This window comes from Nerophis lumbriciformis, linkage group LG29, assembly GCF_033978685.3.
Source record: "Nerophis lumbriciformis linkage group LG29, RoL_Nlum_v2.1, whole genome shotgun sequence".
In the NCBI taxonomy this organism is placed as follows: domain Eukaryota; kingdom Metazoa; phylum Chordata; class Actinopteri; order Syngnathiformes; family Syngnathidae; genus Nerophis; species Nerophis lumbriciformis.
Genome location: NC_084576.2, coordinates 9222028 through 9248932, shown reverse-complemented (window position 1 = coordinate 9248932; position 26905 = coordinate 9222028). Strand labels below are relative to the sequence as shown.

Genomic DNA, 26905 nt, shown 5'->3' with positions numbered 1-26905 from the left:
CACTCCTCAGCCTTCCCGGTAAGGTCTATTCAGGTGTACTGGAGAGGAGGCTACGCCGGATAGTCGAACCTCGGATTCAGGAGGAACAGTGTGGTTTTCGTCCTGGTCGTGGAACTGTGGACCAGCTCTATACTCTCCGCAGGGTCCTTGAGGGTGCATGGGAGTTTGCCCAACCAGTCTACATGTGTTTTGTGGACTTGGAGAAGGCATTCGACCGTGTCCCTCGGGAAGTCCTGTGGGAAGTGCTCAGAGAGTACGGGGTATCGGACTGTCTGATTGTGGCAGTCCGCTCCCTGTATGATCAGTGCCAGAGCTTGGTCCGCATTGCCGGTAGTAAGTCGGACACGTTTCCAGTGAGGGTTGGACTCCGCCAAGGCTGCCATTTGTCACAGATTCTGTTCATAACTTTTATGGACAGAATTTCTAGGCGCAGTCAAGGCGTTGAGGGGATCTGGTTTGGTGGCTGCAGGATTAGGTCTCTGCTGTTTGCAGATGATGTGGTCCTGATGGCTTCATCTGGCCAGGATCTTCAGCTCTCACTGGATCGGTTCGCAGCTGAGTGTGAAGCGACTGGGATGAGAATCAGCACCTCCAAGTCCGAGTCCAAGGGTGGAGTGCCATCTCCGGGTTGGGGAGGAGATCTTGCCCCAAGTGGAGGAGTTCAAGTACCTCGGAGTCTTGTTCACGAGTGAGGGAAGAGTGGATCGTGAGATCGACAGGCGGATCGGTGCGGCGTCTTCAGTAATGCGGACGCTGTATCGATCCGTTGTGGTGAAGAAGGAGCTGAGCCGGAAGGCAAAGCTCTCAATTTACCAGTCGATCTACGTTCCCATCCTCACCTATGGTCATGAGCTTTGGGTCATGACCGAAAGGACAAGATCACGGGTACAAGCGGCCGAAATGAGTTTCCTCCGCCGGGTGGCGAGGCTCTCCCTTAGAGATAGGGTGAGAAGCTCTGCCATCCGGGAGGAGCTCAAAGTAAAGCCGCTGCTCCTCCACATCGAGAGGAGCCAGATGAGGTGGTTCGGGCATCTGGTCAGGATGCCACCCGAACGCCTCCCTAGGGAGGTGTTTAGGGCACGTCCGACCGGTAGGAGGCCGCGGGGAAGACCCAGGACACGTTGGGAAGACTATGTCTCCCGGCTGGCCTGGGAACACCTCGGGGTCCCCCGGGAGGAGCTGGATGAAGTGGCTGGGGAGAGGGAAGTCTGGGCTTCCCTGCTTAGGCTGCTGCCCCCGCGACCCGACCTCGGATAAGCGGAAGAAGATGGATGGATGGATGGAGTCATTCAAATAACTATAACATATAGAACATGCTATACGTTTACCAAACAATCTGTCACTCCTAATAACTAAATCCCATGAAATCTTCTCCCTCTGTGTCGCTACTAAACAACTCTGCCAACTCCAAAGGTATGCGCCGCTTCCGCTTGCCGTTTTCTGCTGCATATTTCACTACGTCCAGCTTGTAATCTGCAGTATATGATTTCCTTTTCAGTGCCAATTTTGTTCAGCCCTTCTCAGTTTTTATAAGTTACCGCCAATGTTGAAATGATCCATTTTTATAGCTACGGACGTAGTAGCAGGTAGCATCCCTTGACCCACAATGCACTTCTGCCATGACCCGACCCCGCCAAATTTTTATTGGTTGACGTGTGTGTGACGATTGCTGACGTGTGTGTGACGATTGCTGACATTCGCCTCGTCTCTTACGGGAATGAGATAAATAATATTATTTGATATTTTCGGTAATGTGCAGTGTTGGGTTAGCTACTGAAAACCAGTAACTAGTTAGTTACTTTATTTCAAAAGTAACTCAGTTACTTACACCAAAAAGTAATGCGTTACTGTGAAAAGTAACTATTTAGTTACTTTTTTTCTTCTTTGTTTTTTTAAAAGCTCCCATTAATGCCCTTTTAGCCTTCATTTCAGTACTGTTATTACACTGGAGAATAATACAATCTGTTTATCAACTGGACATGCATTTGCATCACTGAACTCTGCTAAGCAATGTGGTCTACATACAACACACAAAGACAAAGATATGTTTCAAAGGGCCAATTTATTTCAGGCCAGAACAAATTGACACAACTATTTTAAATAGCTGCAACATAACATACATAAGTAACAAACAGCATAATAACAACTAAGGCTGAAACGACGCGTCGACGTAGTCGACGTCATCGGTTACGTAAATACGTCGACGCCGTTTTTGTGCATCGACGCGTCGCATATTTACGTCACACTACCGTCATGGCGGAGCGCAAAGCAGACGATGCGAGCGGTGCGAGCGAGGGGAAAAAAGCACGCCAAAAGTCGTCAAAAGTGTGGGAGTATTTCAATAAACGGCCTAATAATGTTGTAGCGGCGAACAGCTGTCTCGTCAGCTGACGCGTGAGCTCGCAACCGTGGCTGCTTAGCAACCAGCCAAACCCCACTTAATAAAATTATATTTTATCTTAGAGCACATCCGCATCCCTATTCACCTCGGCAACCCCAGGAAATGTGTATAATTCGGCATTATTTCGGCCAGTCGGCTTATATGATCAGAGCCGATCAGTTTACGTTCACGCGCAGGCATAACGCGGCGCACTCCCGTCTCATCTGCTGGTGCGCGAGCCCGGTAATTAGACAGTTGTGTCAAATCAAGGAGTACAAAAGACGCCAGCGCAGAGTGGAAAAAGGTTTAGTTCATTACAGATAACCCAGAGTTGTGCCAAAAGTGTACCAAAACCAAAAGCTGAACGGACAGCCGGTAAGATTGCACTTTATTTCTCTTTGTGGGTGTGGCGCACCTGTTGCGCTGGTGAGATGGGGGGTGCGGGGGAGTTGTGTGTATGTAGCGTGCTTAGTCTGGAGGCTAAATACACACGGTGTTTTGTGTAACTGTTGTTTAGTAAGGAAGTGTTGATATTATTTGCTTAGTTTGATAAATGTTGGAGCAGTTTGCTTCATCAGGAGGGTGAAGTCGCTCAACTTAAAGTGTTGGATTTAACTGTGTTGGATCATTGGCTGCTGGTGAGGGCATAGAAAAAGGGGCATTTTTCTACCAGTAGACAGCGTTTAAGATTGAGTGTTTCACTGCTAAATTAATAATATATTTATATTGAATATGGATTTTAAATATGTATCTAAATAGGTGGTTAATTGGCTAGGTATTTATACATTTGCATATTGGGTTTTCTGCTGCATTTATCTATTGTGTTTCTGGGTTTAAATGTATTTTATATGTATCTTGGTGCATTTATGTTGAGACAATTGATTTAAAATCTGTTTTAACTTAAAGGGAAAAGATGTGTCCATTTTCTTGCACTTGTTTAATTGTTAAGAGTTTGATAGCCTAATTAATAATTGTAAATTATGGGATTGATCATTGATTGATTTTTTACAGCATGTTAATCTTGTGGTGTTTTGTCCTTAAAGGTTTTTCACCTACTAAAGAAGCTAAAGGCTACTAAAGAAGCTAAAGGCTACTAAAGGCTACTAAAGACAGCTAAAGAAACTAAAGTCTACTAAAGTCTACTAACACTGCTAAAGACTGCTAAAAAGACTAAAGAAGAAAAAAGAAGCTGTTTCTTCGTTGGAAAAACTGTTGCAAACTAAAGGAAAATAAAAGGAAAATGTAACTACGGTCTGGTCTTTTGAGTGAAATCTAGAAGCCACATTCAGCATTGGTACATCCCTTCAAGTGTGGGATAAGCACAGTGAAAAAAGCAAAACACTTGACAGTTGTTGTATGCACACTGTGTCGAGCGGAAATGGCCTATCATAGCAGCACAACGGCTATGAACGAACATTTGAAAAGAAAACACCCGACAGCGTTCTTGCCATCACCATCAACTAGTCAATCGTCCGCGTGAGTATACGTTGTCATCATTACACAAAAACATGAATGTGTCATTTGTATCTGCGTTGTAAATTCATAAACTAAAACACTGTTTCGCTCTGAGAGGCGCGTTTGGCGTGCCTGTTCAGTGTTTACAAAGACGCGCTCCTTTTTAACGCTAACGTTAATTAGTTGTGCAAATACCTTTTACAACATTAACAGTTACATATACTATGTACAAACGAACAATTAACTTTCACTTTAATCATACTATCATTGTTGTGTTATTAAGCAAAATAAGCAATACTTTTACTTTTGTTGAAATGTTTACACTGTTACAGAATATTTCGTTTTGCACTTTTTTGTATTGGATGTTTATCTTTATTTTTGCACATTTTAAAGCAAAATAAGCAATACTTTTACTTTTGAAATGCTTATACTATTGCAGAATATTAAGATTTGCACTGGATGTTTACTTTTATATTTGCACATTAAAAAGCAAATAAGCTACTTTTAATTTTGTTAAATGTTAAAAGTTTTAAATGTTTACATTGTTACAGAATATTTTGTCATGTTGTTGTCAATGTTGACTGAGTGGCCATACTTTTTTTTTTTGTAAATAAAAGTCATGCCTTTTGAAAAAACTGGCCTACATTCATTTTTTCATCTTCATTTTAAATAAAAAAAATAATCGGTAGAAGGAAAAATAATCTATAGATTAATCGAAAAAATAATCTATAGATTAATTGATTAATCGAAAAAATAATCTATAGATTAATCGATAGAAAAATAATCGTTAGCTGCAGCCTTAATAACAACATAGCTGTAAACCTGGTTTCACCTAAGGAAGGCACACGTGACATACACAAAGCCGAACCAGGCAGATTTGAATTGTTGTTTTGGGCAGTAGACGGGATCTTTGATCCAAGACACAACTTACATTTAACCAAAATGTTCTTTTCTTTGTGCTCAACAAAAGAAAAGAAGTGAGAATATCTCATACTTGCCAACCCTCCCGAATTTCAGTGCCTCTCCCCGGGACAACCATTCTCCCGAATTTCTCTCGATTTCCAGCCGGACTTAAGGTACGCCCCCTACAGGTCCGTGCGGACCTGAGTGAGGACAGCCTGTCATCACGTCCGCTTGGCCAACCAAAAAGTAACCACAGATCACTATACCGTATAGTGTTCTGTGGTTACTTTTTGGTTGGCCAACGGTTTACGTTGTATAGCGCAACACACACGCAGACACACGCACAGAGCGCGCCTCCGCTTGTGACACAAGAGATTCAGAAGGACGACACTGCACCGCAGATCTTCTGTTTCTAGCCGATACTACATAAAAAATAACGCAGTAACGCATCATGTAGTAACGGTAACTGAGTTACTGAATATAAAAAATAACGCGTTAGATTACTAGTTACTGCCGAAACTAACGGCGTTACAGTAACGCGTTAGTCCCAACACTGGTAATGTGTTAATAATTTCACACATAAGTCGTTCCGGAGTATAAATCGCACCCCCGGCCAAACTATGAAAAAAAGGTGCGCAGAGGGTTGATACAGCTGTTCTCTGATGTGCTGAAAATGTTGTTTTTTTTCACCTAAATTCTTGTTTGATCTACTTTGAATAGATTTTAATAGCTAAAAATGTGATTGAATGGGTTGAAATCCGTACTTACATGTGTGCCACATTTTTATTTGTACTAGTTGCATAATTTATTTCAGGCGCATAAGCGAGAGAAATCCTGACACGGACTACAGCCAAAAACATTGATCTGCTCAGGTTTCTTGACTGTAACCTAAATACTAGGGATGTCCCGATCCGATATTGATATCGGAAATCAGTCCGATATTAGCCAAAAAAGTGAATATCGGATTTTATCGGACTGAATCTAAAAACTCCGATATAAGTGCTCCGATATAAGCTGTCCATTTACCGCTGCAGCACGTCTATAATAGGTGACTCTGGTTTGATCACACTCCAACACAGTAGGTGGCGGCAATGCCCCTTAATTAACGTTGGTGCCTGCCACGGAAGAATAGCGTCTCTGATCCAGCATGCACAGCCCACGTGACCACAACAACGACAACGCGTGTGCTTGCAGCAAAGTGTAGTGATGTCGGCTGTGTGGAAGTATTTTAACCTAAACTCGGACAAAGACGTTGCCGCTAAATGCAACATTTGTCAGGCGCAAGTGTCCCGTGGAGGGACAGAACCGGGAAGGTTCAATACAAGCAACCTCATCGCACATTTGAAAAATCACTACAAAAAGAACATGAGGATTTTCGCGAGAGCAGCAAGGCGAAGCAACAAACCTCTGGCTCGCTTCAGCAACCCACGCTGGCCGAAAGCTTTGCAAGACGTGACAAACTACCACGGGACAGCAAAAAGGCAATGGCCATAACAGAAAAGATAGCCCAGTTTATTGTGCTTGATGACCAGCCCCTGTCGGTGGTGAGTATTGTCGGGTTTAAACGTTTAATGGAGCACCTCGAACCTCGCTACATTATACCTAGCCGCCACAAATGCTTATCTTCTTAAAAGAAAATCTCCACATTATGCTCAGACTGCAGAAAGTGGAGAAGGAGTAGTAAGGGTAGTCAGCACTGACTGATTATTATTTGTTTTATGCTCTTGTTATTAGAGTGACATGTTTATTGTGTTTACACTATTCTTCAGTGAAGACTAAGAGTAACTACTACATTGTTTTGGGCACAGTCAGTCAGTGAAACTGGAGCTGTGAACTCTTAACTTAGAGCAGTTGGACAGTGGACAATATTGTGTTGTTTTTGTCCCTGTCCACAGTTGTTTCCAACATATGCTGACAGTAAAAAAATAACTGAAGTGAACTTGAATTGTTTGCACTTTAAAACGTTTTTTTTTTTTTTAAATTGGATTTATTTAGGTTATTTTTCAGGGTCTTCTAATTTATTTTTAATTTATTCTATTCAATTGTATAATTATGTTGGTATTAGTGGTTATTTTGCACTTTAAATATAACATTTTGTTTTTATTGGATTTGTTGAGGTAATACTCCTATGTTGAAGGTTAAAATGTATGTAACCAATTGGTTAATAATAAATGGGTCAGTTTTTCCTATATCTACTCTTGCTGACTATTGTTTTCTGTTTTAACACTACAACATCAATAACAGTAACATCACTTTATCAAGCCTTTTCTAACATTCCACACAACAAAATAAGGAATAAATACATGTATGATTCGTGCCTATATCGTATCGTATTGATATCGGTATCGGCCAATCTCAAGGCTACAATATCGGTATCGTATCGGAAGTGAAAAAGTTGTATCGGGAAATCCCTACTAAATACTGAGGAGAGGGTTCAGTAATGATACACACATACTTGATACTCAATAGTTAAGGTCTTACCTGTTCATCCTGAACTGGGTGGCAATCCTGTCAAAGCACAGTGCCACAAGGGATACATGCGTAACACATTTGCTGGAGCAGGATGGAGAACCCTCCTCTATAGAGGCCTGTAGGAGACAAAGGTTCACCTGCAACAAAACAAAACATTGTAAAATTTATATCAATAAATATTAATTTTAAACAGCCAAAAATAGATGAAAAAGGAGTTAGAAACTCATTGATACAGTCCATGACAAAAATGTTCTGCGGTTTCCCTTGATCAGATCAAAACACTGGACCTCTCATTATACAGGGTCATGAGCCTTACCTTAGGGATGGAGACATTGGCTTGGAGCCCCTTGATTTTCACATTATCCGGTTTGATGGACAGGTCTGTCTGGCCGTTGGAGATATTGAGACAGCCCTGGGTCGTGCCCTCTGTCTTGGATAGCTGGTTCTCTTGTTTGCTTGCTTGGCTCTGTGTGGTCCAGATTCAAAACAATGGGACTGCAATTACTAGCGTGAATGCTATCTTGACTTTATACATTCAGGGAACGACAGAGCCATGATTCAAATGAATTTAAAATACATTTATTTGTTTTTTGTCGTACTTACAGATTCAGTGACGGTAGACTTGCTGATCTGATAGGCCTCATTTAGAACATTCCCATGTAGGTCATCTAAAATGGCTGCAGGATGGCAGATGCTGGCGAAGTGGACCATAGACTCAATGTACCTGAAATCAACCAAATACAAAGATGAGCTGCAATAAAGGAACATATATAATGGATCCACATGAGACATCTGTTTCAGTGGTTCCTCAGTTTTTGTATGCCCCACTTTTTGTACAAACCCCGTTTCCATAAGAGTTGGGAAATTGTGTTAGATGTAAATATAAACTGAATACAATGATTTTCAAATCATTTTCAACCCATATTCAATTGAATGCACTACAAAGACAAGATATTTGATGTTCAAACTCATAAACTTTTTTTTTTTTTTGCAAATAATAATTAACTTATAATTTCATGGCTGCAACTCGTGCCAAAGTAGTTGGGAAAGGGCATGTTCACCACTGTGTTACATGGCCTTTCCTTTTAACAACACTCAGTAAACATCTGGGAACTGAGGAGACACATTTTTTAAGCTTCTCAGGTGGAATTCTTTCCCATTCTTGCTTGATGTACAGCTTAAGTTGTTCAACAGTCCGGGGGTCTCCATTGTGGTATTTTAGGCTTCATAATGCGCCACACATTTTCAATGGGAGACAGGTCTGGACTACAGGCAGGCCAGTCTAGTACCCGCACTCTTTTACTATGAAGCCACGTTGATGTAACACGTGGCTTGGCATTGTCTTGCTGAAATAAGCAGGGGCGTCCTTGGTAACGTTGCTTGGATGGCAACATATGTTGCTCCAAAACCTGTATGTACCTTTCAGCCTAATGGCGCCTTCACAGATGTGGAAGTTACCCATGTCTTGGGCACTAATACACCCCCATACCATCACAGATGCTGGCTTTTCAACTTTGCGCCTATAACAATCCAGATGGTTCTTTTCCTCTTTGGTCCGGAGGACACGACGTCCACAGTTTCCAGAAACAATTTGAAATGTGGACTCGTCAGACCACAGAACACTTTTCCACTTTGTATCGGTCCATCTTAGATGAGCACAGGCCCAGCGAAGCCGACAGCATTTCTGGGTGTTGTTGATAAACGGTTTTCGCCTTGCATAGGAGAGTTTTAACTTGCACTTTCAGATGTAGCGACCAACTGTAGTTACTGACAGTGGGTTTCTGAAGTGTTCCTGAGCCCATGTGGTGATATCCTTTACACACTGATGTCGCTTGTTGATGCAGTACAGCCTGAGGGATCGAAGGTCACGGGCTTAGCTGCTTACGTGCAGTGATTTCTCCAGATTCTCTGAACCCTTTGATATTACGGACCGAAGATGGTGAAATCCCTAAATTCCTTGCAATAGCTGGTTGAGAAGGTTTTTTTCTTAAACTGTTCAACAATTTGCTCACGCATTTGTTGACAAAGTGGTGACCCTTGCCCCATCCTTATCTGTGAATGACTGAGCATTTCTACTTTTTTACCCAATCATGGCACCCACCTGTTCCCAATGTGCCTGTTCACCTGTGGGATGTTCCAAATAAGTGTTTGATGAGCATTCCTCAACTTTATCAGTATTTATTGCCACCTTTCCCAACTTCTTTGTCACGTGTTGCTGGCATCAAATTCTAAAGTTAATGATCATTTGCAAAAAAAAAAAATGTTTATCAGTTTGAACATCAAATATGTTGTCTTTGTAGCATATACAACTGAATATGGGTTGAAAATTATTTGTAAATCATTGTATTCCGTTTATATTTACATCTAACACAATTTCCCAACTCATATGGAAACAGGGTTTGTATATTTCAGATTTCGAAAAACATTTTCACCCAAAAAATTGCCCATGTACCCAGTCTTGGTTATCCTATGGCAAAACAACGAGAATAGTCAACAAACAAAGAATCCAATGAGTTTGTGACTATTTGTGCTCCAGTCTTAAAGGGAAACTGCCCTTTTTTTTGGAATGCTGTCTATCATTCACAATCCCTACGTAGGACAAGAACATGTATGATTTTATTTGTGTATGCATAAATCAACAAACAATGAAGCCAATGGTAGTTGCTCTATTCCGCCTATACTGTAAATTGCTCGAAAAACATTCAAAAACATCCATCAACTTTTGATATGCAAGCTGTAAGTAAACAGCACCGTATTTTTCGGAGTATAAGCCGCTCCGGAGTATAAGTCACACCGGCCGAAAATGCATAATAAAGAAGGAAAAAAACATATATATCGCATTTTTTGGGGAAATTTATTCGATAAAAGTCAACACCAAGAATAGACATTTGAAAGGCAATTTAAAATAAATAAAGAATAGTGAACAACAGGCTGAATAAGTGTACGTTATATGAGGCATAAATAACCAACTGAGAACGTGCCTGGTATGTTAACGTAACATATTATGGTAAGAGTCATTCAAATAACTATAACATATAGAACATGCTATATGTTTACCAAACAATCTGTCACTCCCGATCACTAAATCCCATGAAATCTTATACGTCTAGTCTCTTACGTGAATGAGCTAAATAATATTATTTGATATTTTACGGTAATGTGTTAATAATTTCACACATAAGTCGCTCCTGAGTATAAGTCGCACCCCCGGCCAAACTATGAAAAAAACTGTGACTTATAGTCCGAAAAATATGGTATATGTAACAGGCACATTCATAATAACATGTAATATTTATGTATTTTGCTCTACAGCGTTGTATTAACTTCACAGACGCATCACAACGTTCGCTTTTCCCTTCAACAGCAAATTCTAAGCTTCATGCAGCAGTATTGCTGAGTGCTGAACAAGTTACACAAACTTTGAACATAAAACAACCACTTACTGTACAATATCTGCTCTCACTAAGATGGCGACTGATGGAATGTTCATATATTCCCCTTTAGATAAAAAAATAATAATCCCCATGAAGGGTTAAAAGAAAAAAAGGGCCGCAAACGAGCGTCTGTGCGTGTCTTTCTCGCCATCTGCGGTCTGGATGTCAAAGTTGACCATCTTTTCGGTTTATGGCTATAACCTTCTATTATCCAGGTTAAGGGCATGTAGTGGAATTTCTGACCTTTTGAACCATATTTTGTGTCTGTCGAAGTCCGAAAAGAAAGTCTGTCGAAAAGCCTTAAGAATGTCTGCTCGTTTTTTTTTTTCTATTCTGAACCATTGAAGGACCATATGTGGGTTATAGTTGAACGAGTGGTCGGTCTGACTATTCTACAAAATGTTTTGATTGTTTGTTATGGCTAAAGGATTCAAGGAGGTTGCAGAATAAACATTTCCAAAACAACGGGACCTTGACACATGAGGAAAACAGATAAATGGCCAGTAGACCAGGCCTATGGGTGATTCGCATGATTCTCGATTCATCCAACTCCTCCGGAGGACATTGTCTGTTTGCATGGGCAATTCAATCCAACTTTGTACTTTTTGATTATCGTAAATAAAACTTTTGTACTAAATTCACTTTTGTTGCTGTTTAAGATTTGGACCTTCCACTGCAGCATGATTTATAATTTAGAATTAACTTTCACCAGCTCAGAGGTGATGCTTCAGCTCACTGGTTCAACATATCAATATAGCATCATAAGCTAGTTAACTTTCTTCGATCAAGGTGGCGCTAAACATTTTTTTGTTGGTGTTAGCGCTTATAATAGTAATATTGCTAATACTTAATTTAATTATATATTCAATTATATATATTTAATTCCATATCAAAATATTTATATATCTAATTATTAGGGTTGTAACAGTACGTATATTTGTATTGAACCGTTTCGGTACGGGGGTTCTGGTTCGGGGGTTCCGGTTTGGTTTGGAGGTGTACCGAACAAGTTTCCACACAAACATATGAAGTAGCCGTCTAAGCTAAAGTCTTAACAAGCTGCTCTGCTTCCTGCCTCTGTCTCCTACACAGCACCCAGCATTGTCCCACCCACGAACCATCTGATTGGTTACAACCATAGCGGTAACAGCCAATCAGCAGTGCGTATTCAGAGCGGTAACAGCCAATCAGCAGTGTGTATTCAGAGCGCATGTAGTCAGTGCTTCTGCGGTGGGGTTAGCAGATAGGTGTTTAGCAGGTGAGCATCAGGCAGCGGACTATCCCCAAATTAAAATAAACACCTCCCAGTCAACTACTAGTAACATCACTATGAGCCCGTTGACATTCTAGAAACAAACTGCAGCTCAGCTCGCTCGCAGTCCTGGCTTGAGGTGAAGGCTAATTAGCTTTTAGCGTAACGTTAGCTAATTTTGTGGTGTGTGTGTGTGTGTGTGTGTGTGTGTGTGTGTGTGTGTGTGTGTGTGTGTGTGTGTGTGTGTGTGTGTGTGTGTGTGTGTGTGTGTGTGTGTGTGTGTGATAAAAATCAACTACAGGCTTCCCAAATGCTGTAATAAATTAAGCATGATGAGTTGTCTTGAAACTGTTTAATGTTGCACTTTTTATATGTAGAACAAAAGTTTTGTCATTTTATTTAATCTGAGCAACAACTTGAGGCAGTTTAATGTGGATTAACGTGGGCAGACTTATTATAGTGTTCCCAATGTCAAAAGGATAAAGCCATTGTTTACAAATTTGGTAAATAAATAACCAAAACATTTATATTTTGTTGTTTTCTTACTGTACCGAAAATTAACCGAACCATCCACCAATTCATCTTCAACCGCTTATCCGTAATCAGTTCGCGGGGACAACAGCTCCAGCAGAGACCCCCAGACTTCCCTCTCCATAGCAACATTAGTGACTTCCTCCTGGGGAATCCCGAAGCGTTCCCAGGCCAGAGAGGAGATGTAATCCCCCAATCTGGTCCTTGGCCTGCCGCAGGATCTCCTCCCAGTGGGACGTGCAACGAGGACCTCCCTAGAGAGACGCTTGTGAGGCATCCGCACGAGATGCCCGAACCACCTAAGCTGGCTCCTTTCCAAGCGAAGGAGCAGCGGCTCTACTCCGAGTCTCTCTCGGGTGACTGAACTTCTCACCCTATCTCTAAGGGAGATGCCAGCCACCCTTCTGAGGAAACTAATTTCAGCCGCTTGTATCCGCGATCTTATTCTTTCGGTCATGACCCACACTTCATGACCATAGGTGAGAGTAGGAATGTAGATAGCCCGGTAGACCGAGAGCTTTGCCTTCTGGCTCAGCTCTCGTTTCGTCACAACAGCGCGGCAGAGAGACTGCAATACTGCCCCAGCTGCTCCGATTCTCCAGCTGATTTCCTTCTCCATCTTTCCCTCACTCGTGAACAAGACCCCTAGATACTTAAACTCCTCCACCTGGGACAGAGTCTCGTCCTCTACCTGGACTGTACAATCCATCGGTTTCCTGCTGAGAACCATGGCCTCAGATTTGGAGATGCTGATCCTCATTCCAGTCGCTGAACACTCGGCTGCGAACCGATCCAGTGAGAGCTGAAGGTCACGAACTGAAGGTGCCATCAGGACCACATCATCTGCAAACAGCAGCAACCTTTAGCCCCCCGAGACGTATACCCTCTCCGCCATGGCCACGACTCTGCCTAGAAATCCTGTCCATGAAAATCACAAACAGGATAGGTGACAGAGCGCAGCCCTGGCGGTGACCAACCCCCACTGGAAACGGATCCGACTTACATCCAAGCACCCGGACACAACTCTCGCTTTGGTTGTACAGAGATTGGATGGCCTTCAGCAGGGTGCCCCTCACTCCGTACTCCATCAGCGCCTCCCACAAGATCTCCCGGGGGACCCGGTCATACGCCTTCTCCAAATCCACAAAGCACATGTAGACTGGATAGGCATACTCCCAGGCCTTCTCCAGGATTCCCGCAAGAGTAAAGAGCTGGTCAGTTGTTCCACGACCAGGACGGACGGAATCAACATTGCTCCTCTTGAATCTGAGGTTCGACTATCGGCCGGACCCCTCTTTCCAGTACCTTGGCGTAAACTTTCCCAGGGAGGCTGAGTAGTGTGATACCCCTGTAATTAGCACACACCCTCTGGTCCCCCTTTTTGAAAAGGGGAACCACCACCCCAGTCTGCCACTCCCTCGGCACTGTCCCAGACTTCCAGGCAATGTTGAAAAGGCGTATCAACCAAGACAGCCCCTCAACACCCAGAGCCTTCAGCATTTCTGGACGGATCTCGTCAACCCCCCGAGCTTTGCCACTGTGGAGTTGTCTAACTACCTCAGTGACTTCACTCCGAGAGATCGACGTCGATCCCCCATCATCCTAAGGCTCTGCTCATATCAGGGAGGGTGTGTCTGATGTAATTGGGTTCAGGAGTTCCTCAAAGTGCTCTTTCCAACGCCCTACGACTTCCTCACTTGAAGTCAGCAAAGTCCCATCCTTGCCGTACACAGCTTGGATAGTTCCCTGCTTCCCCCTCCTGAGGTGCCGTATGGTCTTCCAGAACAGCTTTGGTGACGCCCGATAGTCCTTCTACATGGATTCCCCGAACTGCTCCCACACCCTCTGCTTAGCCTCGTCCATAGCCACGGCCGCTGCCCTTCGGGCCTGTCGGTACCTTGCAACTGCCTCCGGAGTCCCCTGGGATAACATACCCCGGTAGGACTCCTTCTTCAGTCGGACAGCTTCCCTGACCACCACTGTCCACCAGGGTGTTCGAGGGTTACCGCCCCTTGAGGCACCCAGGACCTTCTGGCCACAGCTCGCAGCTGCAGCTTTAGCAATAGAGGCTTTGAACATTGCCCATTCCTGTTCAATGTCCCCAACCTCCACAGGGATGGCAGAGAAGTCCTGCCGGAGGTGGGAGTTGAAGTCCTTCCGGACAGAGGACTCCTCCAAACGTTCTCAGTTCACCCGCACTACACGCTTGGGTTTGCCAGGTCTGTCCAGAGGTTTCCCCCGCCATCTGACCCAACTCACCACCAGATGGTGATCAGTTGACAGTTCAGCCCCTCTCTTAACCCGAGTGTCCAAAACATACGGCCTCAGATCAGCTGATACGATTACAAAATCGATCATTGATCTTTGGCCTAGGGTGCTCTGGTACCAGGTACACCTATGAGCATCCTTATGCTTGAACATGGTGTTTGTTATCGCAAGTCCGTGACTAGCACAGAAGTCCAATAACAATCCACCACTCAGGTTCAGATCAGGGAGACCGTTCCTTCCAATCACGCCAGTCCAAGTGTCACTGTCATTAACCGAACCGTGACCTCTAAACCGACGTACGTACCGAACCGAAATGTTTGTGTACCGTTACACTCCTACTAATTATATATATATTTAATTTACCGTATATAACCAAATAAACGCCCTTGGGCAAATAGCCGCCCGGGGTCTGACCCCATTTTGTGAATTAACCGCCTCTTCCTAATAACCGCCTATGTCGAAATAGTTGCCCATGGGCTGTTATTTGCATAATTTAGATTAAAATCATATTAATTTCATTAAGCCCAATTTATAAGCTAAAAGGAAAAGCAAATGTGCAGTAATTCTGGTAATTACGGTAACAGCAGACGCGTGGAGTCCAGAGAGTTACATGACAATCAAAGGCTTAACGAAATCTGTGCCGTGATGGCTTACGTTACGTGGGGATTCTGGGTAATCAACATATTGCAATGGGTCACCGCATATAGCGTAACACACACTCAACGACAACAACAAACCCACGAGGAAAAGTTTCAACATGGCAAGCAACAGTAGCAGTGAGTTGAATGAACAGGATACAACTGATGGACGGGAATACTTTAAGGGGGAAGAAGAACAGAAAGTTTGACTTAAAGTTCAAGCTAGCGGTTGTGAAATATGCAGAGCAGAATTTTGGTTTGGCAGCGGCCAGGCAGTTTAACATTGACCCAAAACGTGTACGAGAATGGAAACAAAAAAAGGGAGAACTACTATCTCAGTCGGCAATCGATGGAAAACGGGCCCGCTTATCTGGTGGAGGTAAGAAGAAAGTGAGCGACGAGCTTGATGCTAATTTGTGTCAGTGGATACATCACGTTCGTGGACTGAACCACCGTGTGTCCCGCAAAATGATCCGCATTAAGGCCAAGGAGTTGTATGCCACCGCGAGTGACACGAGAGACAACGGGGTGGTGTTTGGTGCAACGAGTGGCTGGCTTAATCGATTCCTGCGTCGGAACAACTTTACCCTCAGGAGGAGAACAACTGTTGCACAGAAGGACGCTCCCGTCGAGAAGAACTTGTGATTGAAAAGGAGGATGATGATGAGGGGGGTGAGGGAGAGGAGGGGGAGGAAGAGAAAAAGGAGGAAGGGGAGGAGGAGGAGGATGATGAGTGGGGTTGAGTTGCATTTGGGGTTGCGTTTGCTGCAGTATTATTGTTTTGATGGTTTTATAGAGTACTTGGTACCATCATTTTATTTTTCCTGTATACTGCTTTATTTAAAACTTGGAGTACTGTAGCCTTTGTTTTATTTAAGTGACAGTATTATTGTTCTGTTTTGATGGTGGGTTTTATACTTGAGTACTTGGTACCATAATTTTATTTTTCCCGGTAGCCTGCTTTATTTAAAAAGTTATTTATTTTTAGTATTGGTATTGTATTTGACAATTGTTGCACTACTGCCATGTTGAGGCCTTGTTGATCTCTTGTCTTTTGATAGCCTACCCATGTTGATCTCTTGTTTTTTTGTTTGTATATTTACAATAGCTTTTACTTTAAAGTTTTTTGTACGAAAAAAAAAACTACTGGACAGTAACCATTGTAACCAAATAATGGCCTGGTGCAAAAATATATAAAAGCCTTGTGCAAATAACCGCCTGTTTCTTTTAACGCCTGTCTTCAAAATCGATTTTGTGAAATAAACGCCCGGGCTGCTATTTGGTAATATACTGTAAGTATATATATTCAGGTCACGAAATGTAAATTAGTATTATTTGCGGTTTGTAGATGTTAATTTAGTGTGATCCTATTAGCACCATTGTTAGCCACCTTGTACTGGCTGTATTTTACGAGTTAGAATGCATAAAAAAAGAAAAACGTGTTCTAGTCTTACATAGTGATTGTCAATGAAATTCCAAAAAATTCCAAAAAAAGTGCAGTTCCCTGTTGATCTGGAGAAGAAGAAGAAGCATGCACAGCCCATTTCAATTACATTGTTGTTCTTACTAAATTACCAGCTCAAACTGGTCTCTGATCCCAATTCTTTTTTTTCTTTTTTTTTGCATGCATTTTTTCAAGTGGTCTTCTCACTTTGATCAGAAGTGTATGTTTTATTGTGTGGTCTAAAAAAGCAGATACTGTTTACTACCTGTCCAGCGTCTCAGCCACAAGAGGTGTAAGAACCACATTAATGGCTCCTTTCACCTCCACGATAGCCGTGGTCCTGGTCTGAGCCAAAGGCTGCTCCAGAGTCCAGTCATCTGTTGTTGTATCTTCATCAATGTTGTCCATTGCTCTCTTATCCAGGGGAGTGTATGGAGTGCTAGAGAGAAGACAAAATATAATTTTATAGTTTGTCATGAACAGTGAGTATTCAGACCAGTGCAAAACCAACACTGTTATTGTTTTGTAGTAACAGCTAATCTAATTATTTACAATGTTATAACACCGATACCAACAGTCAAAAGCGGTGCGTTCCTTTGCATTAATATCTAACAGCTGTTACCTGACCTTGCTTGCTCAGTCAAGCAAAAGACAGGATCTGCAAATAAACTGTTTTTTTCTGATTTGTGAAAGACTGATTTAAAAGTGCCATTTTACTACTTCAATGTTATTAATGTAAAAGGCATGTGAAGTGTACGTAAAGTGTTTGTCTGTATCCATTTAATTCAAAACTCTAATTTTATGAAACATTTGTCAACGGCACTAGCCACTACTAAGCTAATTGTTTTAGTTGTGAAGCAAATATTTTAATGTGGGCCTACAGTTGTAGTTAGAGGTTCAGTAAATACTTAGTTAAATGAAGTACCTGTCAATGGTGTTTTACTGAAGCAACTGGTCTGTGAAACCCACGCTTAAAAATCTGAATGATCTTACATAAAAAAAGTAATACAACAATTACTTTCTCTTTAAACTTATGAAGGAGTAAATACATTACTAATTCAATTACTTTTCAAGCAAATTAAATAGTAAGTTTAAATAATCACTTTTTTTTAATTATTTGCACAAACTGGTCATGAAAAAAAACATCAAAAAGTGGTTGCTACCAAGGATGTGAGAGAATAGGCCTATTATCACATAAGATATACAAAACATATATTTTAGTTTCATGAATACCTGTTGTTATCGCCCATCAACTGAAGTCCTCTATCTAACAGAGAACTGGCTGAAAGGCCCTGTTTTGTCACCTGAAATATATCAATATTAATATACAGTTGTAATGTGGATTCAAATGTATACTTTGAAAAAGTAAACTAAATCATGACAAACTAAATGAATTCACAACAACCTTAAAGCTTGGAACAGACAATTGGTCAAAGGAGGCGGAGCTTTCTTCACTTGTGGGTGTGTCAAGATCTAACGGTCGGTGTAGTGACGACTTAGAAGTCCTCTTGTTAGTGGGCTGCTTGACAGACCAGTTGGAGACCTTATAGGAACAAAGCAGACAACACACAAACACAACAAAAAAGTTATCATACCAGAAAATATCAGCTGATCAATATTATCGGCCAAAATTGGCACATAAACTTGATATTTAGTATTTTTCTGCCAAAAACAATATTGCATAAAGTATTGCCTGGCAGTATATGCTTGCTAATATGCACACACAAGGAATTATTTCCAAGTTTGGGCTTTGGATGGTAAATATACAATTTGTAAAGTGCTGGTTATGCGAAGGAGGAGTAAAGTGTTTGCTTCAATACTTCTAGTTTAATATCAGACCTCAGGAAGAATCACCCATTTATGCAGCAAAATAATATATAGCGATTGGCGACACCCAGTTTATGAATTCAAGGATTGTTAGATTGGTTAACTTTGACGGGCGGTCGACCAATAAGCATGTTCTACTGTATCAGAAATTTTAGATAATATGCTTACTTGATATTGAGCCAGGTAGTTTTGGTAGCACACCATCAAGTGGGGCTGTCGGGTTACTGGACCAGGCTCAGCTGTTTTCTCAGCTTCCACTGAGCTCTCTTCCTCCATGGCCAGAGCAGATACAAAGGAGGCCTGGGATATGTGGCTCGGAAGGGGCTGAGAAGGCAGTGGGGGCAACATTGGTGGCAGAGGCAGTGGGCGGGGCTCAGTGATAAGCTCGCCATTGAGAACGTAAGCAAGAGGACCCTCAACACTGTGGTAGATGGAACTCCGGCTAAATGAAATAAAACAGACAATTTAAATAATGTAGGTGTGGTGTTGTGAGATTCAAATTAAAGTGATGCTGAGTAAAGCATTTACTGTCAATTAGTAATCAGGATGTCTACTAAAATAATGTGTTGTGTTTCACTGTCGTGTCACACTTTAAATAATTATGTGAACTGTGATAAACCTGTTGCTCGGTGGATTCATATCAGCTGCCATGGACACTTCAAAAAGATCTAATCCTAAACTTTTGTTATAACAGTCATATTTTATACAGATGCACAATAGTGTAAGTCCAAATTAAATATAGTATTATTGTATCAAATACTTAATAGCATCAATTAATGTGTCTGCACTGATATACATTTGTGTATTTAAAAGGAAATAGTTGTGTAAAAGGTTATCCCTTTAATGTACACACATCTATTTTCAACGCAGCAGCTACAATCGACATGAACACATTTTGTCCCAGCAATGATGGGTGTAGGGGGTGGGGGGTTCTTTAATTGCACAGACGTGTAACACCAGAAACTGTGTATGCCTCTGCAATGGTTATTCGTGTGTGTGCGGCAATTACATAGATGGGAAAATAAATAACAGTGTTTACAATTGAGGAAACAGATAATGACAGCATGTTTGGAAAGAAAAGAGACATCAAATTTGCATAGCCAACCAGCAGTAAATGGTCTTGCAGCTAATGGATCATACATCTTACTCACTACAACATCCCTTCCATCCGGCTCCACTGACTCTGAGTAATAAATAAAAGTCGTTAAGACCAGTGTCGCTTTAAATATTTAAAACGAGCATTAAATGCGCATTAAACAATATCATGAATTTATAATAGACAAGCATACAGTATGCTGGTACAATAGAGACAAGATATTTTGCAATTATTGTATTCGTCAGTCATACAAGTAATCAAAGGTTTGCTTGCCATTAAGCACATTTTTCTTGCGTTTAAAATAAAATCAAACCATTAAAAAGGCGTAATGAACCATTTTATGGAATGGTATGGTATGTTTGATTTATAAACTGTAAATCTGAGAATGTTTTTCCTTACATCCTAATTCTGTTAAATCCATCCATCCCATCCATTTGCTACCGCTTATTCTCTACAGGGTCGCGGGGGGCGCTGGAGCCTATCTCAGCTACAATCGGGCGGAAGACGGGGTACACCCTGGACAAGTCGCCACCTCATCGCAGGGCCAACACAGATAGACAGACAACATTCACACACTAGGGTCAATTTAGTGTTGCAATCAACCTATCCCCAGGTGCATGTCTTTGGAGGTGGGAGAAAGCTGGAGTACCCGGAGGGAACCCACGCAGTCACGGGGAGAACATGCAAACTCCACACAGAAAGATCCCAAGCCCGGGATTGAACCCAGGACTACTCAGGACCTTCGTATTGTGAGGCAGACGCACTAACCCCTCTTGTGCTGCCCTTAATTCTGTTAAAGTGCCATTTAAATATAGATGGCAATGCTGAATCTATTTGTTCTTGACAGATTTGGTAGCTGTACCGAAACAACACTCTGATTCAACATTTAACCTTACATGAAGTAACATGTTGTAACTTATTTTCAAAACTCCCTTCAAAGCGCCACTAAAACTAAAGTAGAGTCCTATATTTGTAATCATAGGGTCAAGCTAACCTGTAGTTCTCCATGTAATACGGGGGCTGCTGGGGTTGCTGCATCTGCTGCCTCCTCCTCTTTTTACGGCCCGGGTACGTCCCTGGACCCTCATCAGCACTGCTGATTGGCTCAAAGTCCTCAGCGGCAGAAAAGTAAGCTTCACTGTCAGCCACCGACATGCTGGAGTCGGCGGAGCGGTACTGATGGAAGGTATTGGAGTCCGCTGAAGGCGTGAAAGGGAAGGAGCCATAGCTCCGACGCTGACGTGGCGAATCCAGGACGTTCTCGTCACTGCGTGAAACATCACAGCTGAACTGGACGCCTCCAGACAGTACTGGGGGGGGCTTTTCGTTGAAGACAGCAGCTGACAGACTTTTGGTGCTGCCTAATCGTCCTGAGTGTACAGAAGACTGTCGTTTAAGAGGAGAGCAGAGAGGGGAGCGCACTGAAGAGCGTTCCTGAGAGTTGTTGGGTGAAATGGGAGAAACCTCTGGGATATCCCTGAAAGTCCTGTAAAAGGCGCAAATGCAAAATTTACAGCTGCATGATTTCTATTTGAAGTTTTCAACACAGTAAAACCTGGATTATGCTCCTGTGTGGCCACTATGTTGCCCCCTCCTAATCCGTTATGATTTTTTAGCTCTGTGTATAACATGTGAGGTGGAATTTTCTGCCAAAACAGGCGTTTGTTTTACACAACTAAAGGAGAAATTATGGCTCTTGTCGACTATTTACAAAATTAGCTTGTTAGCTTTCTTTGTCGCGACAATCCAATGGCAAATAAAGAGAGATGAAGACTGTTGTTGGAGCTGGAACTAAGAACATTTATTGCAAACATTGATCAGGAATCAAAGAAGGCGTTTGCGACAGTGGGTTCTACGCCCTCCGGAAATGTTGCATACACAGGAAATACTGTGGTACAAGCTGACCATTCGCAGCCTTTAAGGTCCATGTCAACACGGCACAATGTACAAAACCCAAACCCAGTGAAGTTGGCATGTTGTGTAAATCGTACATAAAAACAGAATACAATGATTTGCTAATCCCTTTCAACCTACACTCAATTTAATAGACTTCTAAGACAAGACACTTAACGTTCAAACTGGAAAACTTTGTTATGTTTTGCAAATATTAGCTCATTTGGAATTTGATGCCTGCAACATGTTTCAAAAAAGCTGGCACAAGTGGCAAAAAAGACTGAGAAAGTTGAGGAATGCTCATCAAACACTTATTTGGAACATCCCACAGGTGAACAATCTAATTGGGAACAGGTGGGTGCCATGATTGGGTTTAAAAGCAGCTTCCATGAAATACTCAGTCATTCACAAACAAGGATGGGGAAAGAGTCACCACTTTGTGAACAAATCTGTCAGCAAATTGCCCAACAGTTTAAGAACAACATTTCTCAACGAGCTATTGCAAGGAATTTACGGATTTCACCATCTACGGTCCGTAATATCATCAAAATGTTCAGATAATCTGGAGAAATCACTGCACGTAAGCGGCTAAGCCTGTGACCTTCGATCCCTCAGGCGGTACTGCATCAAAAAGCGACATCAGTGTTTAAAGGATATCACCACATGGGCTCAGGAACACTTCAGAAAACCACTGTCAGTAACTACAGTTTGTCGCTAAATCTGTAAGTGCAAGTTAAAACTCTCCTATGCAAAGCCAAAGCCATTTATCAACAACAACCAGAAACGCCGCCGGCTTCGCTGGGCCCGAGCTCATCCAAGATGGACTGATGCAAAGTGTAAAAGTGTTGTGTGGTCTGACGAGTTAACACTTATTTGGAACATCCCACAGGTGAACAATCTAATTGGGAACAGGTGGGTGCCATGATTGGGTTTAAAAGCAGCTTCCATGAAATACTCAGTCATTCACAAACAAGGATGGGGAAAGAGTCACCACTTTGTGAACAAATCTGTCAGCAAATTGCCCAACAGTTTAAGAACAACATTTCTCAACGAGCTATTGCAAGGAATTTACGGATTTCACCATCTATGGTCCGTAATATCATCAAAATGTTCAGATAATCTGGAGAAATCACTGCACGTAAGCGGCTAAGCCTGTGACCTTCGATCCCTCAGGCGGTACTGCATCAAAAAGCGACATCAGTGTTTAAAGGATATCACCACATGGGCTCAGGAACACTTCAGAAAACCACTGTCAGTAACTACAGTTTGTCGCTAAATCTGTAAGTGCAAGTTAAAACTCTCCTATGCAAAGCCAAAGCCATTTATCAACAACAACCAGAAACGCCGCCGGCTTCGCTGGGCCCGAGCTCATCCAAGATGGACTGATGCAAAGTGTAAAAGTGTTGTGTGGTCTGACGAGTTCACAATTCAATTTGTTTTTGGAAACTGTGGATGTCGTTTCCTCCGGAACAAAGAGGAAAAGAACCATCCGGATTGTTATAGGCGCAAAGTTCAAAAGCCAGCATCTGTGATGGTATGGGGGTGTATTCGTGCCCAAGGCATGGGTAACTTACACATCTGTGAAGGCACCATTAATGCTGAAAGGTACATACAGGTTTCGGAGCAACATATGTTGCCATCCAAGCAACATTATCATGGACACTGCTTATTTCAGGAAGATAATGCCAAGCCACGTGTTACAACAGCGTGGCTTCATATTAAAAGAGTCCGGGTACTAGACTGGCCTGCCTTTAGTCCAGACCTGTCTCCCATTGTACATGTGTGGCTTATTATCAAGCATAAAATAAGACAACGGAGACCCCAGACTGTGGAACAATTTAAGCTGTACATCAAGCAAGAATGGGAAATAATTCCACCTGAAAAGCTTCAAAAATTGGTCTCTTCAGTTCCCAAACGTTTACTGAGTGTTGTTAAAAGGAAAGACCATGTAACACAGTGGTAAAAATGCCCCTGTGCCAACTTTTTTGCAACGTGTTACTGCCGTTAAATTCTAAAATAATGATTTGCAAAAATAAATCAAGTTTCTCTGTTCAAACATGAAATATCTTGTCTTTGCAGTCTATTCAATTGAATATAAGTTGAAAAGGATTTGCAAATCATTGTATTCTATATTTATTTACAAATTACACAACGTGCCAACTTCACTGGTTTTAGGTTTTGTTAATTTGGGGGTGGGAGGGCAGCATAGCGTACACTGGCGCCCAACAAGGAAGCATAATCCAGCCTTGCGTATACCTTATTAAATATTCTAAGCAAAAAAAAACAGTCAGATATTGTCAATAACAATCAAAAGCATTCTCTAGGCCACTCACTCAACAGGAATTTTGCCATTCACAGGAAACGCGCGTTGTTCAACACTTGGCGAGGGGGTGTCCCTTTCTCCAGCCAGTAAGGGCAATGCCGCACTAGAGGAACTATTTTCTTCAGAGGAGGAGGCAGAGCTGTGAGAGCGTTGGGGTACCTGGAGACTTAAGTGCTGTTGACCACGCCTCTCAGGCACCTCAGGAGGCAGGCAGGGTGAGTGTGTATCGGTTTTTAGTCCAACAACCCTTCCTGCAAAAAAAAAAAATGTACAGTAACAACGTAAATATTTCACATACTTAGTTAGGCCTGCCAACCTTGAAGACGAATGTCTTCAAGGTTATACACAAAACAATGTTCTACAAGCTGACCAATCATAGCCATTACGGCCTGTGTCGCTGTGGCAATAGATTAATTTCAAGAGGATTTGCAAGGGTAGGAGTGTGCCGGTGTAGCATACCCTATTGCAGGGGTGTCCAAATGTGTGGCCCGGCAAATTTTTTAACGGCCCGCCACACTTTGTAAAAATACTGTTAAAAAAACACACAAGTTGAATAAAAAAGAGAAAATATGTGTAGAGTAAAGAGAAAAAGTTTAAATATTGACATTAAAAACTAAGGAAGCACAATGTATTTTTTTTTCAAGCCGATATGGATACAGATAACTGCTTCTCAAGACCAGCACTATTATTAACTTATTCATATGTAATATTTTTCAAATGTAGATTCCAAGTGTAGTTTGTGGACACCTTTCTTTGCGGCTGACTTTGGGTCAGCTTCTTTAGCAGCAGGCGCCTTGGTAAGCTTTCAAAACATCGTTGTTGCGATGCCAGCGTTTCAGGTGGCCGATAAGGTTTGATGTGTTGAAACTCGATATTAATTTTCTCCTCAAGGTATGCATGATTGCAGAACTTTTGAGGCAAATAGCACAAAAAAACATATTTCTCTAAAAACAAAAGTCCCACACTATCGAAGCCCAGTTAGTTTACAAGGAACTCAGGGGATGTTTACGACAGGCGAGCAGGAGAAAAGGAGCACTTAACTCTAACACACATTATAGGTAATTTTGCCTCATTTGAGTTTTACATTGATTATCAGAGAATTGTTTTTGGCTGTATCAATAAGATGTAGTAATTCCTCATATCGGCATGATAATTACCGGTATATGTCCTATATTTATCGTGCACCCCTAATAAAAACAAAGGTGACATGAAGGCTGTTTTTTTCTTTTCCATTCTATCTATAGATTGAATGGAAAAATAAATATATAAAATAGCTTCTGCATCTTTTGATTTTTCAGTGTGAAGCCCATCCATCCATCCATTTTCAACTTAGTGGAAAAAGTTTGAACACCCCAGCACTCGTGCCTCAATTAAACTCAAACCAGTAAAATGTAACAAAATGTGTACCCGAAGAACAGTGAAGCGTTTTGAAGAGTCAAAATGCGTACATGTTGGCAGAGCTGCATACTGTATGTATCACTTAATCAATTCATACCATCCACTTTTGGTGTTTCTTTGGTCATGATCCACTCCCCAGGGTGAAGCAATGACTGACCATAACACATGTCAGACTCAGTGCTGGAGGAAGAGAATGCGGACGAAGAGGAAGGTGTCATCTCTTCAAGTTTGAAGAAATCCAGGCCTATATTGGTTCCGGCAAAGAACCGGCAGCCTCCAAGACAGCCACAGCGATTTCTTCCGCGCTTGTTTCGAATGCCAGCCTCTTCAGGCCACAAGAACCAAAGTCTTGGGAAAAAACGAGGTAAAGAAAATACAAAATAAACAAGCTGATAGCTAATCATCCATAAATAAGGCTGAAAACACCAAATGACAGATTGGACATATCTACCTTTTGGTCTGTGCATCATGTAGTTCTAGAAAATGTCGTTGGACTTCACATTTGGCCGAGTGGTCAGCAGCCAGGGCAATGTCTGCTGTTATGAGATTCAGGTTGACTGAGCCTGCCTCCAGCCAGACAGAGCGTCGCAGCACTGGGGCTTGGCAAAGACTTGGAGGCTGACCTGGACCTTGCCCCTGCCCAGCTGGTGGCAGCCTGTTTACCTCACTGTGCTGCTGCTGTTCAATGTACTGTCGAATGTTTACGTCCTGCACCACAGCACTGATGCCCTCTCCCACTGCCTGATTGTGCAGGTTGCAGTTGGCCACACGAATAATACCCATCTGGAGTAATGATCATAAAAAAACAGTTTAATGAACCCTGTTTAACGTGTCCTTGGCACTAGTTAACTCATGTTAGTTGTCACCATAACTAAAACCGAAACGAGCAATTGCTTGCACATTTACTTGCGACTTTCGTCAGACACTTGAGGACAATGTATGATTATACAGATTGTTAACATACAGCAGTTTGTTGAGTGCGTTTTCCTCGATATGTGCATATTTCTTATTAGATTCTTCAGTTACCACATATGTCATACTCTTATCAAACAGAGCTGCTGCTGTAATTATGTTGTATGTCTTGAAATATATAATACAACTTTCATACATGCATAAATCATTCTTCCGATGACTAACAAGCTTAGAAATAAGTAAATGGGTGCATTTTGTAAGTTGCTGTGGTAGTATCTAGATGAATACTGTAATGCTTTTATTTTGATACCTACTTTACCCTAACCAGAAAGTAACACGTTTTAATGCTATGTAACATGACCTTAGATTTGTGTAAGATATTGTATTTTTATTTTATATCCAGTAATATTTCTGTAATATTCCATAATAAATTTTTTTTTTTTTTTATTAATTATTTGTATAATCATATTTATCATTTTATCTGCAATCTTCCTTTTGTTGCCTCATGTTATATGTTGATATTGGATTGTACTGTTTGTTTTCTAACCATGTGAAGCACTTTGTGAGCTCTTTCTGTGAGAAGTGCTATATAAATAAAATGTACTCACTTTTAGTATGGTACATCAGTGACTATGGAAAGAAACTACCACCATGCTAAATTCAGCAGTATGCATATATT

The 26905-nt window shown here is 41.8% G+C and overlaps 1 protein-coding gene across 1 annotated transcript in view; it reads right to left on the bottom strand.

The window, feature by feature from the left end:
* The window catches only part of kiaa1109 (KIAA1109 ortholog), a 255509-nt gene that overhangs the window by 162509 nt on the left and 66095 nt on the right, over positions 1-26905 (bottom strand). The window contains exons 25-35 of the mRNA XM_061925065.1: positions 25766-26097; positions 25412-25662; positions 23927-24167; positions 20695-21186; positions 18773-19046; positions 18183-18320; positions 18011-18081; positions 17043-17216; positions 7814-7934; positions 7527-7676; positions 7220-7347 (exon numbers count right to left, since the gene is read on the bottom strand). Coding sequence (XP_061781049.1) covers positions 7220-7347; positions 7527-7676; positions 7814-7934; positions 17043-17216; positions 18011-18081; positions 18183-18320; positions 18773-19046; positions 20695-21186; positions 23927-24167; positions 25412-25662; positions 25766-26097 — 2372 coding nt within the window. The remainder of the gene's footprint in view (positions 1-7219; positions 7348-7526; positions 7677-7813; positions 7935-17042; positions 17217-18010; positions 18082-18182; positions 18321-18772; positions 19047-20694; positions 21187-23926; positions 24168-25411; positions 25663-25765; positions 26098-26905) is intronic.